The sequence below is a fragment of the Fukomys damarensis genome, unplaced genomic scaffold, assembly GCF_012274545.1.
Source record: "Fukomys damarensis isolate Sample0158 unplaced genomic scaffold, DMR_v1.0_HiC HiC_scaffold_4, whole genome shotgun sequence".
Classification (NCBI taxonomy): Eukaryota; Metazoa; Chordata; class Mammalia; order Rodentia; family Bathyergidae; genus Fukomys; species Fukomys damarensis.
The window spans coordinates 62,764,936-62,781,622 of NW_022900916.1; the positions used below are offsets into that span (position 1 = coordinate 62,764,936).

Genomic DNA, 16,687 nt, shown 5'->3' on the forward strand with positions numbered 1-16,687 from the left:
TGAAACTTTTCATTACTTAAACGGGATGCTATCACATATTAATATCATATATTAAAGGGAAATAAAGGGGGAAACCCCCGCACAGTCCTAGCGGACATTTAGTGAATTGAATTTTATATTCTGACAGTTCTAAATAACGACTATGCTAATGGAATAAATACTATGTTTGAAGGCATTAATGACAGCTTGTATTGTATCCACTCTTCTAGTGATAATAACATCATTACCTGGTGTTAAATTTGGCCTGTCTCTGTATCTTGAGTTTCTGTAATCAAACCTAGCATATAAACAAAAACCTAACCTATGATTACAATAAACAATCAAGTCTCAGTTGAACACAAAGAGCTCTGCTTCAACCAACCACAGGCAATCAACTGATTAAAGAACATCCAAAACAGGCCTACTTGTAACCAGTGAAGCCAAATTTTATTTGGGAGTTCTGTCTATACATACTCACTTGGCCACTGTTGTAGAGTGAAACTTTCTGAACCACCTCAGGGTCTGAGTGCTGCATAATTCATGAATCACTCTTTGCTCAAATAAATTCTGTTAATTTTAGTTTGTTTAAAGTTTTTCTTTTGGGAACAGTATAAATTTTTAATAAAATCCTGTAATGTATAATTTACTAGGTATAAACAGAACACCATATTTAATTTAATAAATTAGGAATCAGTATGACAAACAGAGGAAAAAAGTTACACAGGATATTTAGGTGAAAAAAATATCAAATACAAAACTAACCTTGAGAACTTCAAAATCTCCTTGAGGGCTTCTTTTCCTTTCTTTCATTTCCTGTTTTTTCTTACTGTCTTCCAATTCCTTCTGTAGTTCTAGCAGTTTCCTTTCTTTTTCCAAAACATTTTTCTCTGCAATTTCTACTTGTTCTTTTTCTGAAATCAAACTACTGTGCATGGCTACCACCTGGCTTTCTAATTCTGATATTCTCAAGATTAGTTTGGGCACATCTGAATTCACCTTGTTTTCTGTTATTTGATCTGAATTGTGTACACTAATCCTTTCAGGTTCTGATGAAATTGTTTGCCTATCCCGACAGAACTTCATACATTCCTGAACTGCCTCAAGCTGGGCCTGACTCACAAGGGCAGCAGCTACTTTCTCCTCGAGTATTTTTTGTAGGTGTACAATCTTCTTTTGAAGCATTTCTGTTTCCGACTGGCCTTGCTCTTGCATGTCCTTTATTTTTTTATAACACTGGATAAGTTCTAAGTCCTTTGTACTAACAGAGCTCTCAAGTTGTAGCAATTTTGTTTCCCAACTTCTGGAAAGTCTGGTGCTTTCTTCCAAAGACTGGAGGTAAATCTGATTTTCTAGGGGACTGAAAACATCCTCACTAAGGACTACTCCCAGTTCAGGTTTTTCTTCGCTGAGCTCATCCAGAGCCACAGAAACACTTTTCGCTGGTACATTTTGGATTTCCCCCTTATTTTCACAGTCTCTCTTCAAAGTGCATAATTCTTGTGTTAGTTGATTCATTTTAAAATTGGTTTCCTTAAGTACATTTTTTGTGAAGGCCATTTCTTCATTAGTGGTTTCTACTTGCTGTTCCAAAGCCAGTTTTTCAGCTATAACTTTATCTAACTGATGCTTTAAGCTGTCTGCTTCTTCTGGAAGGGAATTAGCATACACTGAAGTCTTCTGTTCAATATTTGACAATTCCTGTTGAAGTTTTTCAATCACTTCATTGAGCTGCTCTATTTCTTCTGCTCTATTTTTCTTCACACATTCTTGATCACTCAGCAAACATTCTATTTGGGTTTCAAGATCCCGTATAAGTTCATTTTTTCCTTCAATAACCTATTAGTTAATGAAAAAAGAAAACATGGTTATATGAATGTTTATCTTGGAAAATTTATTTTATTTTATTTTAGGGCAGGACCTTAAGGAGATGATTTTTGTTTTGTTTCGTTTTTTGAGACAGGGTCTTGGTATGTAGTTCAGGCTGGCCTTGAATTTGTGGTGATTTTCCTGCCTCAGCCTCCCAAGTGCTGGGATTACAGCGTGTGTCACCATGTCTGGCTAAAGAGAAAATTTAGAACAAGGTATACTGTTTTCCTCAGACGTACTATGTTACTTTGAATATAGATCACCACCACCCCATCAAATCAAACTTCCTTCTGGAAACTCTGTCAAATATAAAGTAGTTTATGCTTTTACGAGTTCATTTCCTATTAGGAAAAAACAGTCAATGTCAGTACATTTTATTGAACAGTGCCCTCTCTACCCACCCTGTGTGATTAAACCTAGGGCTGCATTGAGCTACATGCACACTCTATTTTTTTTGGAAGACAGGGTCTTGCTAATTCACTAAGTTGCCCAGTCTGGACTTGAACTCATGATGCTCCTGCCTCAAACTCCCACAGTGCTGCGATTACAGGAATGTACCTATCACCACACCAAGCTCAAGGATGAAGTACGGACATAAAGTCTAGAACAGATGGCACCCGAAGGTGATGCATATTAAATGGAAGAATTTTCTACAGATTTGATTAGAATATCATGAAATCTGAGTCACAAAGCTTTCTTGGAAAATAGTAAATTACCTTTTGAGAATATTAGGAATCAACAAAAATATACATATTTTAAGCCAATGTATCTAATTAAAATTAACGAGTAAAAGAGATACGATTTTTTAAAAATTCAACAGGAAAGTAGTAATAATTATCACCATGTAGCCCTTTGAAATTTCTCATATTAATTTGAAATTACTCATATTAATTTGAAATAATAACCAATTGTAAATGAGCATACCTTGTTATCTATTGCATGTTTAAGTTGCTGCTGAAGTTTTATAATTTGCTCATTTAATTGACCAATTTCTACCTCTTTTTCTTGTATTATTTGAGCAAATTTTCCAAATAACACATGTTGGTCTTGAGTAGAGATAGCATCAGATTCCTTTATGGCAAGTCCCAGTTTCTCCATTTCATCCTAAGGACAATAAACAAAAAAGTGAATAAACAAATTTCAATAAAGTAACGAGACAACAAAACTATACGAATATATATTTACATTGTCATTTCCAGAACATTCTTTCATTTGAGTCATAAAAATATAATACTATAATATACAAACAAAAAATTAATACCCATAACGTATAAAACAAAAAAATTACACAGTTCATAAGTCTTCAAATGTTTTAATTTTTTAAAAAAATCACCAACATTTTTATTTATGATGAACTTAAATGTTTAGGCTGAGTAGGACATAAGTTCCATGCAAATCCATTTGCTCGCTAATGTTCCTCTGGTAAGTACTGTTTAGCAGCTGAATTTAGTAAATGTTTATTAAGGCTATATAGGAGCAAAACTATGAATTATGTATAGAAAAGTTTTTCTAAATTAATTACCTTAAATAATTTGTTTTCTTGTTCAAGTTCTTGTAGGCGGGTAGTAGATTCCTTTTTCTGTATTTCTAATTGCATATGGAGTTGCTGAACCTCTTCATTCTTATTTTCCAGTTCTTCTCTAAACTGCTCTAATTGTTCTTCTAAGTTTGTAATCTTTAATGCCAAAATTATCAAGAGAAAAAATGGTTATATAAATGTTTTATTTGTCAAGATAGAATGAAGGGTGCTATACTAGGTTTACAAAGTATGTATACTTAAAACATGTAAATCATGGGAATACAGGAGAGTAGTTTTCTAAGCCAGCTGTACCTACAGAGTTCTAGACATGCTCACGCTGCACATTCTTAAAGCTATCTTGCCCAGAGCAGAGAAAACACCTGAAGGAAGGTCACAAGAAGCCTTTTTCTAAGATACTGCACTGACACAGAAGAGTGAAGGTAGGGAGAAGTCCACGTGCTACACCTTAAATTTATGTTGTTTATCTGCTATCAAAGAAACTTCTAAAAAATTCATTGAGATATTTTAGTAAAATTAGCTCAATTCAGTCCACAAATACCTACTTAACCAAATGAAAGGCTTGGCTGCTTGGTGGTTTGCTAAAGGAGAAGGATGTACGGTAAATACCAAGACCAAGAGAGGCCCTCTGGTCTGAATTACGGAAGCCCTAGAGCAGTGGTGGCAAACCTGTGGCATGTGTGCCATCACCACCCTAGAGTAACTTAATAATATAATTTTAGGAGAAAATTAGCTCCTATATGTTGGACAACAGGAATTTAGTTAATTTCTGGAGATGGATAATGGTAAAGCACTACCTTTGGTGGTTATATAGAAACTAAACCTAATGATAAATATTAAGAGCTAGTTATTATATTTAAAAAAAAAACAGGTTTTACCAAGGAGAGTTAACATTTAGCTCCATTGCTTTGCAGCTACTTAATAAATATTTAATGAATGGATTTCCAAATTTGCATTTACCTGAACATCAAAACTGCTGCATTAAAAGCAACCTAAGATGCAGGAGCAGTGTTCAGTGGCAGCTGGCTCAATGTAACTTATAAATCCTTTGGTGCCTCAGAAGCTGAAAAGGGGCATATGCTGCTTACATACCGACACATCACATAATTAGAATCTTAATTTAGTATTGGCAAGGCAAGACTTTAAATCTCAGACTAATATTTCTTAAACAGAAACAGTATCGTTACTATGAGCCATCATTTACAGGCAATTCACTGCTAGGCACAGTACAAAGTGCTTTATGTATAATATGTTTTAAAATACCTGTAATAATCTTCATTAGGAGACCTCTTCTATGATTATCTCCATTTTAGAGGTGAGAAAGGGAGTCACAAAGAGGACTAATTGAGACTTAGGGCACAGGAAGTGTGTGGTGAAGCTGCTCTTTGAACCTGGTTAGTTTTTACCTCTGGAGCCTTCCATTCTAAACTATTATTTATCCTGATCTAGTAAGTACTAAGACACTTAACAATTTTCCTCTAACACTGGTATTAATAAACTCTGTAGACAAATACACTTATTAGTTGTGCATATATAATTATCAGGTCAGTGTGCTGAAAATGGTGGTAATTATATCTTCTTTAAAGTTATCTAACAGCATTTATATCTATTTCTATCTTCTACAACTACTTCTGATGATAAACCATTAAAAAATCAACACATATATGGTTACTTAAGTTCAAAACCGCTACACTATATTCCATGATGTTTAATATTTTTTTGATACATTACTTAGTAGTCAAATTCTTAGCTCTGTGACCTAAAGCCTTGCTCCAGAAAGTGTCATCTCTGGATAGAATTCTCATCCTGGGAGAGCCTGGGCAGAACCACATGCTGCGAAGACCAGCACATTCACAAGGCCTCCAGGTGATTCATATGTACATAAAAGTGGTCTATAGTACTAACATTTTAAAATAGCTGAATCTGAGATGTTACCTTAGAAATTTTAACCCCCAAAACAATACTATTAAATATTTTTTCTTTTTATTCAACCAGCCTCTAATTTCAGACCCAGCCTATTTTAGTACTCAGCCTATAGCAACTCTCAAGAACATTATAAATGTTTAGATATTGTTTATTTATTATATTTAGACTATTCAGATTAATTTGAACCTATGTGTGTTTTGTTTGTTAAACGTTTTATCTCTTTCAAATGTATGTCTCACTAATTAGCTGATTGTTTGAAACCTGGTGCTAGCTTTCCAGCTAGACAGAAATGTGTCATTGTAGTAAGTGTTCAATAAATGTCTAAAAATGAGACTAGATCTTACTACGCTACCTCAACTGACCTTGAACTCCTGCCTCAGCCTCCAGAACACCTGGGACTACAGGTATGAATCACCATGTCCACATGCGTTTTATTCTTTTGGGAAGGGATGGAGCAGAGAAACACAGGAGAACTTTATCTAGTTATTTTGTATTATCACCATTTTGACGATGTTGGAATTGAACTCACAAATTTGTACGTGCTAGGCAAATGTTCCACTATTGAGCTAGACCAAGCCCTAGTTACTTTATTAGTCACCTTTTAAGAAAAAAAAGCTAGGGTTAGTGGTACATTCTTGTAGCTAGACTACACTGAGAAGTGCTATGTCAAAACCAGTACAGAGATAAACCTGTGAACAGGCTTTTCCTTACTAGATGAGTTTCTCCACCTCAGCACTATTGGGATATTGTGGACAGTTCTGTTATTGAGGGTTGCTCTGTATATTGGAGGATATTTAGCAGTACCCTTACGCTCTACTGGATGTCTGTATCATCTTCTGCACTGGGCCCACACCCTATCTTATGGCAACCATTGTTTCCAATGGCACCAGACAATGACACACAGCAAAATCCTATCTCAGAAAAAAACCCCCACCTAAACAAACAAAAACCCTCAAACCCTTCAAACTTGTTTTATATATTGTAAAAATAGTAATATAAATCTCTTTGAGCAATAGCTTTAAAAACAATATTGACAACAGAAACCCACAGCAGAGCAGCATTAACTCAAAGAGAAGCACTACCTTTTTGGTCTAATATTCCTGTATCTCTCCACTCTGCTCTTCATTCAACCCTTATCTGCTAAACTGGCCTTTTTCCCCTTTAAATGTCTTCTTCTGCAAGGCTTCATACTCTGTATCCTCTGTACCTGGAACACTCTTCCTTACAATTAGCTATTTGTTCATAGGTCTTTTATTGTCAGAGTTAATTTACACATGGAACTGAGAAACAGTCGGAACACAGGTTTTAGATCACAAAGTTCATTCTTGTCAAATGATATCTTCAAGGTATCTGATAATCATTCAAAGCACACTTTGCTAGTTGAAAATAACTGCTTACCTCTTTTTCCTTTCTATCTATAGCATCTCGCTCAGCCTGTAACTGTACTTCTAGAGACAATTCTGCTTTGGCTTCTACAGCTCCAAGTTGTCTTCTGTCTTCCACCTTTAAATACATAAGAACTTCCTCAAAATTTTAGACATTAAGTTCTGATTATCCATTGTATTTGCACATGCATGTGTGTGGGGTGTTTGGACGAGTAGTAATTTTCTATCTCTAGTTAGAAGGAGAAAACCTACATTTGTGAATAATCAAAAAGTTACAGATATTCACCCTTGAATGCATTTTTCCATAAATACGAATAGGACCTTTTGACATTTAACATTCAGATGAAATGAAGGTGATCTCCCATGTGCACTCAGCCCTGCCCTAAGCTTCCTTCTTCCTCTAGCTCTTCTTTTATTCAGTTTTGCTTTCTGCAGAATAATGATGGATTTAATTACTTTTTAATTTGGGGCAAAGATCAGCCTAAACAGGTGTCCCTTTTTCATTTGGCTATCACTGATGGATAAAAGTTGAGTAATTTATTCTTCTTGTAAATAATTAAAACTTCTTTTAGCAGGACTGAAGTACAAAAGCAACATTTGGAAATTTTAAAAATGCTTATGAGGTCAACAAAAACATAAATACATGTATTATGTAATAACATGTCAATATAATTTTTAATTTTAAAGACCTAATGTTTGTATAACTGAGTAATCTTCACTAAAACACAATAAAGTTAACTCAAATAAATGTCACACCAAGGGCCGGGGATTTAGCTCAGTGGTTCCGCTGACTGCCTTGCAAGTGCAAGGATCCAAGTTCAATCCCCAGTACAAAAAAAAACAAAAAACCAATAAAAGAACCCCATACCTTTTGAAAAGTATCAGCACTAACGAGTAAAGCCTGCTCCAGTTCTCTTACTCTGAACTCCAGTTTTTCAATTTCTTCATTCCGTTCTTGTACATCTCTCTGAAGCTGCTCTTTACATAGCAAAAGCTCGCTGCACTTGTCTGTTTTTTCTTTCAGATTATTTGTTAACTGTTCAACCTGAAAACACAGTAAACAAAAAGTATAATTTAAATTTCTTAGGAAGTTCATAATTATAAAACATATCTATTTGCATTTCAAATAATATTTTAAAGAGAATTTTTAAATGCTACACTAATTTCTTTCTTTCTTTCTTTTTTTTTTGCTGAACTGGGGAGATGGAACTCAGGACCTTGCACTTGGAAGCAGGCGTGGTGCCACTGAGCTAAATCCTGGCTCTCATTTTTTGATAATAGAAACCATTGTCCTCAACCAAGGTGGCATTTTTTTAAGTTGATAAAACTAGGGAGCACTAGTAAAAAAAAAGTAATTATTTTTTCACTCAATCCTTTCTTCAATGTTAAGACTTTCTTCTTCTAGGAAGAGAGGAAAAATACATTTTGAATAATGCTGAATTAGCCAATGGCAAAACTACACTGAGATCTAGTGACAAATCTTTCTATACTTACTGACTTACTCTTATGTGAGGTAAGATAACCTTAAAAAAAAAAAAAAAACTTTAATAGATTTCATTTTGACAACATCTATTTGCAAAGTTTTTTTCAATCTACGCATTTCACCAGGCCAGAATGAAGATACAATGGGTTCATGAGAAGATCTGGGCACTGTGTAAGTTTCCCCTAAGTGTTTTCAAAGTCTTGGCTTCTTTCCCCAAACCTAATGATGAAGTGACCCAGGACGTTCACCTTAAGACTAATAAGCAGGACCTTTCATGTCAATGGCTATGTGACAGAAAACTACAGGAAGGTATAATAAGGCAGTTTTTGAAATTAGTTCTGATCACAAGTGAGGAAATAAAGTTAATAAAAAGACATTATATAGTAAGAAATAGTGAAATACTTTGAGAAAATTATCCAACAATGACAGTTATTCTTGAGAATGTTAAAAAAATGCAAGCTTAACAATAATTATAGGTTTAAGGATGACAGTAATAAAGTTACTGAGGAGAAACTTTAGGTTGATCCAGATTTGGAGTAAGGTCAAAAGAAAATGCAGGAAAACATAAAATATGAGATGGGTAATAGTACTGTCTCATTTTTTTTTTTATTGAGTTTATTGGTACATTTAGGGATACAGTACAGTTACATTCATTGTTGGGATCATGTACCTTTACATGGCAAGTCTTGATTCTCATTTTTTTCCCCTTACCTCTGCCCTCCCTTCACCCCCTCCTCCCCTCCCCATCTACAAACACTTTATTTTCATCTTTTCATTCTCTCACATTTTTTTCTTTTCCCTTTTTGTTCTTCCCCTACGTACCACACCTTCCCTACACCTTTAGCTCCTTTCCTCCCATTTCTAAATGTCAGTAATCTTATTAGAATCTTATGCATTGTTGCAGAATATTCACACCAGGGAAACTATTTGGTATTTACACATGTGGGACTTATTTATTTCACTTAGGAGTATATCTTCAATATGTATCCATTTTCCTATTCATAGTACTGTCTCATTTTAGCAATGAATAAACAGGAGATTTGAGAGGTTCTGTGACTTGATCATTTTCACAAACCTAGTAAATAGCAGAAGCATGATTCAAACTAGGATTGTTTCACCTCAAGAAAAATCTCTTTATCATGCCACTGTTAGGAATTTATACTGAGTTTTCCCTTAGGCACATAGCATTCATTTAGTAAATACAGAGTTCTGATTATGTTTTCCTTTTACTAGTATCACTGCTTTTATTTTGTTATACACTATTATACTTAAATTACGTTAAATACTTAAATTAAAATGGCATTTAATATCATACATTGTACTCCAACATGGATGGTACATCTTACTTTAAAAATTTTTTTTGAATTTGTAATTCAATACAGGTCCAGTATATTGAGAAAATGCATAGTGAAAAGTTCTCTCAGCATATGCAGAGTTCCAAAATTAAAAAATGGATTCAAATCTCAATCTTATTGTTTTTCTCCTATAAAAGGAGATAATTTAGCATTGAGTGAAATTATCCATCAAACTATTTGACTAATAGATAGTGAACAGATTTGGATAATTACATGTCATTTATTTCTGTGGTTTTGTCAATAGCACTGGGAACATTAATATCAGTTAACTTAGACTAACTCCATTAAAGTACATTAATGCTTCCAATTTATAAATATATCAAGGTCCTAATACATGGTAGTTTTTGTATTTTAATTTAGAGACAGAGAAGAGCAAGAACTGAGTTTTCTTCCCATTAACTTTTCTTTCATATACTAATTCTAAGAAGTAAAATTACCTAAAATATTTTTGACTTGAGAAATTTTAAAGGACTCTGTATTGAGTGAGAGACTGTTACCATCTCTGAACTTACTCAAGCCCTTTACAGAATCAAACAATAGAAAGTAAACTGTCCACAATTCCGGAACACAATCTAGTCACTCTGATTCCTGTGACCTCATGTTATTCTATAAAGTGAAAAGTTGATCTCTCATTAATCTCCAACTAACTACATAGCAAATGTCACCAAGGCTGCTTTTTATAGAAATTTTATAAATCACTCTAGACTTAATGAGTTAGTATTTGAAGGGTGGTTTCCAGAGTCTATATTTTAAATTTTCTTAGTCACCCAAGTATGGCACCTTCCAGTCTAGTCAGTAACTAAAAACCTTTCTTCTAAACTTCTTCTCTTCTGTAAAATGGATTGGCATTTGGGAGTATATTCATTATGGTCATTAAGGATTGTTTTATTCTAAAATGACATTTATAATAAAGTGGATCAACGAGTGTGCTACTTAAGAGTTCAAATCTGCTGCCTGTGCAAGGTCCTGAGTTTGATCCCAGGTAGCCCCCGCCCCAAAAAGAGTTCATATAGGAACAGGCAATATGGTTTACAGTATAACAAAATGTATTTTCATAACTAATTATAGGCCAGTAATGCATTTAAACTAAATACAGAACTTCAATGCATTCTGCACAAAGAATTTATATAGTTATTTAATAATATAATATCTAGTTGTTTAATAAAGTAAGTATAGTCTAAATTTGAAAACCAAAATACCAAACTATTAAATAAATCACTATATGGCATAAGACACCATAAACTTATCTATACAAACAGCAAGCAGATTTTTACACTAGAAGAACAACAGGTTTAAAAACAAAAACAAAAACAAAAAAACTAAACTGAGCCAAAAATTCAAGGATTAGGAATTTAGAAATAGCTGGTTGAGGTCTAATAGGGGCCTTTCAGCATCAGATTCTTTTTTGTTTTGTTTTGTTTTTGGTACCAGGGAATGAACTCCGTGCTTACTTATGCTTGCAAGGCAGACGGCGGCACCACTGAGCTAAATCCCAAGCTTTTCTTTTTTTTTTTATAAAAATAAAAACGTTTCAAACACAGTAGTATATTTCTTCTTTAGCAAAACTCTTCCTTTTAGAACCCAAACTCCTACCATCATGCATCAGATTTGTGAAAAATGTGTTAATTTCTTTAAGTACTGATTCAGATGTTGATTCTGCTGCATTTTCTTGTAATTTTTTTCCCCTCAGTGAACCTTGGGCCTTTAACAGTGAAGACACTAAAATATGCTAAGATAAATACTGGTCTTAGTGAGCCTTTCTTCATAAACAAATTGGGAACTATTTATTGAAGGTCTACATTTCCAACCCTAAAATGTACTAGACAGACAAAAGCCCTGCTCTAGAGAGTCCCCCATTTATAATATAATAGGTCAAGCACTGACTCTAAACTATGAGCCTTCAATTCATCTTCAGACTGTGCAGATACTGATTTCCTCTGTAAGCGCAAATAAAATCTTTTACTATGCTTCTCATTTTTTGAATACTCAGGATGGGTACTTTTAAATCTGTAGGATAAGACCTATATTTTGATTTCTAAGATTATGTGAACTTAACATAATCTCTTTCAGTTATTCTAACATATGCTCCACAGTTCTGTCAAACCTGCTGGCATTTTCTGTGACTTTTTGTGACAGTTTTCTGTTACTCGTTACTGTTATCCTTGCCACAGCCTGATCATCTGAGCTTTCCCATCGTCCCTTTCCTGACTTCTTATCCACCTGGATGACTATTTTTATCACTTCCTCAAAAGTTAGGTTTTTAATAAAAAAATAACTCATCAGCATTTTTGATCAGTATTTCTTTAAGCTTTATCTTTTCTGTAGTGTTATCTTCAAAAACCCTAATTGGAGCATTGTCTTAAAAATGCTATATTAAGAGACTGATAAAGAAATATGTAACTCAGCAAAGGATACTTCTACTGTACTGTCAACTCCCAGTGATATATATGGGATTCTGCAAGAACATTGTTAAAACTATTTGGTATGGGACATGAGTTTATACATATAATGGTAAGATCAAGAAATTAAATTTTTGGTTCTTTAATATTGAGTTAAAATTTACATGACATATTAAGTTTGAAAACTTTAAATGTAAATGATAGTTATATATTCATTGGTATGTCTGGGATATTTATCAAAAATATATTAAATAATCAAACTATTTGACTTTACAAAATGCTATTGAGAAAACTGTCATCTGTGATTCATAATCAATTGCTTTATATTTTTAACTCAAAGACAATTATGTAACATTAGAAAATTTTAATCTTCCAAATGTACTCAGAAAAAATTATCACATTTATCTTCCAGGTGAAAAATACAGTTACATAATCCATTTGCCACAAATGAACTCCCTACTTGTTTTGGAAGCTACTAGTCAACAACTGCATGATCACCTGTGGTCATTCATAACCAGTCCCTCCTCACATGATATGTACGAAAAAGGGACAAAGAAGTCATCTTTCATTATTTCAATGACCCTTGGTGTTTTCACTGTATGTTAAATGCCCAATTTCACTTTAACAACCAAAACAAAAACACCAATTTTTATTTTGACAGATAACTGTATGTTCCTGATAGCAGATATTAGCAACTTCCAACAAGATCTCTAGGGATAATTCTCAGTTCTGAACTATGCTTTAGAAAAACATTTATTTGCCTGCTGATTAGGACATCAATGTATCACTGTGAATATAACAGTTTAAAGATCTAAGTATGGGTGCAGTCTCAGCAGTCTGTAAATGACTTATTCCTATTCCAACACTGGTAATAACTGCTCTTGTTGCTGCAGGAACCTGAAATTCTTCTGCTGCAAACTTTAAGACTGCTGTGAAAGGTATGCTTTCAGGAATACTGAATACTTTGCATGACAGCTGCAGGTCTGACACCAGCCTGATCTTAAAGGAGACCTATGACATGGTGCATCTTGCCTGGACAGTCACCCAACTCAGGCGAGCTGCCCACCCTGTTTTAGTATGAGGAAAATGGACAGAAAGGGTGAAAAAGGAGCAGCACGGGGATTGTTCAGGAGGCTACCACAATCATCAGGCAAACTGATGACAAGTAAAGAATACAAAGATGTAGTACAAATCTGACCTAGCAATGGGTTGGAAGGAGAATTGAAAAAAGAGACCAAGGAAGAATTCTATGTCTTAACAATGAGCAGAAGGTATCAACTTTGAGATGAAGAAGAACTATGCTTTATTCTTGTTTCTCTTGGTAAAGGTTCATTAAGGGTCAAAAGCTTTTTTTTGGTCACATTAATCTTGAAACATCTAAGAGGAGAAAGAACAAGCAGCTAAATATTGAAGTATGGAGCTCAACAAAGATGTGAGGAACAAAGGAACAACTGTGGAGTCATTTTTAGATGACTGCCTGAGCAGTGTATGTTATGTATGTATGTATGGCAGAAAAAGAAGCTTGAGACTAATTCATGGGGCACCTCATCATTTATGGTGGGCAGGTGGAGAGAAAAAAGAGTAGAGAAATCAGTGGAGCAGGTATGTCACAGAAGCCAAAGGAAAGAAGTGTTTTCACAAGAAGACTGTACTGAATGCCCCTGAATGGTTGAGTAGGACGAAGACAGAGAGATGATACCTGACACAGGCATGAGAATAGAGGTAACTGTCACAAAAACAGTGTAGAGGGCACAAAACCCCAAAACAGATGACTTGGAAACTTCATTGGAGTGGACGGAGAAGGAAATGGGAAATGTAGTGAAGAGTGAATACAGAGACAAAAATAAGTAAATACAGAGAATTCCTTTGACCAGTTTTGTTGGAAATAGGAGTTAAAAAAAATGAGCAGGTAAGTTTATCTAACTGGTTAATAGTAGAAGATATATGCAGATGAAAATAACTTCAAATTTCAATTCAAACTATTTGTTTTTCTTGCAGTGTGAAAAATCTAACGCAGGGCCTGGCTCATGCTGATCATCTCACATTTGAGTAATACTGATTTTCTGATTTTTAAGATTTATATGCAATAAAAAGAATTCTCCTTTAAGTTTTTCATTAAGTAGATTTTATTTTGTTCACAAGATACAAATTAATGTAAGGTAGGCAAATCAGTAAAGTTCTTACCTCCCTAGTTTGATGTTCACTGACAGGCTGAAATCGAGGTACAACCTTCAGCTGCTGTTCCAGTTTCTGTATTTCCTGTTGGAATACATCCCTCTCATGTTCTCTATCAATAGCTTGCTCCTGAAATTTAATAAGTGAAGAAACAATATTTACTGAACTCATTATTTACCTTATTTACCTTTTGTTAAAGGTTAGTTCTGTTTGAAGACAAAGAACTGATGACCACAGAATACCCTGAACCACAAAGGTTTAAAAAGACAACAGTTTTGGGGGCAGTGTCATGTATCTTATCAGGGCTCGTCAACAAAAACCTAAGTGTTTAAAAAATATTAGAAGTATATTTTTTAATTTCATATAATGTTAAATCAGAAGGAAAAAAATTCTTAAAATGAAATGACATTTTTGCACAAAGGAAAAAGCCTACTGCCGATTTAGTCATTAAAATAAGTGCAAAACTTGTCTCTTAAGTCAGTTTCTTTAATCCTAATGTTTCATACCTAACATTAGAAAATGTATAAGAATGTGACATTCTGATGTGTGAACAGAACATCAGACTTATATGAAATTCTAAATAAGAAAATCTGTGTGAGATTGGAGATTTAACTTTGTTTTGGAGAAAACCATAAATGGCATCATGCCAACTGCTCTAGTCCCACTTCCAAGTTACTTATGTGTATTTTTTGTAGGGGAAAGCAGTGGTGGCCAGTCAGCTCTTAGAATCCCCATTTGCTTTGGTATTGATTAAATGAAAGACTAGGACATGCTTAACTCTGAATCTGGAAAGATCAGTAGGACTTATTCCTGTTCTTTTTTTTTTTGGTTTTCATATGTACTATGGATTTAATCCTGGGCCTTGTGCATGTACTCTACCATGGAGCTACATTCCCAGTACTGACTGTACTACTTTTAATTCTAATTATTTTACAATATAAGAATTTTTAATGAGATTAGTACTCATTTACCGGGGACCCCTACAGTGGGTTCCCATCTCCTGCTCAGTGCTACAAAGCATGGGGAGAAGAAAGACACAGAGACAGAGTTAAAGAGACAGATACACAGGGAGCCAAGAGTAGTGCTTTGAGTAGTCAGAGACTTGAACAAGCAAAGGCCTTAAACACCCAGAGCTGTTGATATGTACTAGTGACACTGCAGTAAGACTGAGGTAAAGGGGCTAAGTGACAGGACATGTAGCTGCCATAGACACATTACTGATACAGGCAAGGCTTGCAAAGGAAAAGACAAAGCATTCTTGAATTAGAAACAGAACAGAAAGAATATAGGTTTTTGGTTAATAATTAACCTTGTCCTTTCAGTAAAGGTTTTAACTCTGGGAACAGAATTTGGGTGCGAGTCACTCTGACCTCAGCATGTAGTCTTTTGCCAGACTCACTTCTATAAACAAGCCATTTGTGGGGTTAACTCTTCACAGCCTGCACTGCTTACAGCCTGCTTTGGGCATAATAAGTGGGTTGGTTCCCCACACTTTGTTCATTACTGTACAATACAAATATGGGTGAAAATAAGTCATTCGAGAGTCGCCATGATTTAAAATTCCCAGCCTAGAACAGCAGTAAGTAGCATTCGCTTGAGAAAAATCAATATTCAAGTTGAGAATACTTACATCTAAAAATTTTCTCATTTTTTCTAACTGCTTTTCCAGTGCTTGGTTTTGCTGTCTTAAATCCATTAGTTCAGCATTTTTCTCTTGTTCCAGCTCTATAAACCTACTGACTTGTTCTTCAACATCTATTTCGAGAGCTTTCACTTGCTTTTGAAGGTCATCACGTACTTTTTCTGCTTGACACTGTACTTCTAGCTTTTCCTTCATTAGTTTTTCTGTCTCCTGTAGTAACTCTGTTTATAAATATGAAAACAGACCAAGGTAGATATAATTAATGATGTTATAATAAAATCACCCATAACTATATTTAAATTTTACCTTCATAAAATAAAGGCTGAGACTTACTTTAAATACGTGTTAAAAAGTATTTTCTTACACAAGTCTCAAAATTATCTCACTTCTACATAAGTAAGCTAGTATTAATTGATACAGAATTAACCAAAAAGTATGTTGTGTGACAAAAAATTAACATTCGTGTGAAAACAACATAGTAAGTGACCCCCCCCAAATCTACGTTCACTATTAGGGAAGGTACAAAGTCCAATTAAATTCAAGCATAGGAAAAAAAAAAAACTCACCATTTTCTTTACCTCAGGCAAAATTAATTCATTCCAAGCCCATAAAGTCATTTGTATATGCATATATAATACACAAAGATCAAAGGCTATATCATAACAGAATTTCCTGTCACGCTTACTCCTTTTGAGATCCATACTCCTGAGATGCTTTTGCATGCTCACATGTATGTGGATGCAGGGAATGTCGACATGTGTAAGGGGCAGAGACACTGGTGATGAGGAGCAGGCTTTGGGCTCAAGAGCTCTGAGCCTTTTCTCCTATGTTACACTTAATACGACATTCTTCACTTTTCTTAGACATAAAATGAGTGTTGTTATCAATCTCTTAGAATGATTTTGGGATCAAATGAATTATGATATGTAAAGAATAGTGA

The 16,687-nt window shown here is 34.5% G+C and overlaps 1 protein-coding gene across 1 annotated transcript in view; it reads right to left on the reverse strand.

Annotated features, from left to right (window-relative positions):
- The window catches only part of Akap9 (A-kinase anchoring protein 9), a 158,155-nt gene that overhangs the window by 26,492 nt on the left and 114,976 nt on the right, over positions 1 to 16,687 (reverse strand). Inside the window, exons 26-32 of the mRNA XM_010603485.3 lie at positions 15,736 to 15,968; positions 14,115 to 14,234; positions 7,562 to 7,738; positions 6,707 to 6,811; positions 3,368 to 3,520; positions 2,770 to 2,949; positions 742 to 1,815 (exon numbers count right to left, since the gene is read on the reverse strand). Of these exons, the coding sequence (XP_010601787.1) occupies positions 742 to 1,815; positions 2,770 to 2,949; positions 3,368 to 3,520; positions 6,707 to 6,811; positions 7,562 to 7,738; positions 14,115 to 14,234; positions 15,736 to 15,968 (2,042 nt within the window). The remainder of the gene's footprint in view (positions 1 to 741; positions 1,816 to 2,769; positions 2,950 to 3,367; positions 3,521 to 6,706; positions 6,812 to 7,561; positions 7,739 to 14,114; positions 14,235 to 15,735; positions 15,969 to 16,687) is intronic.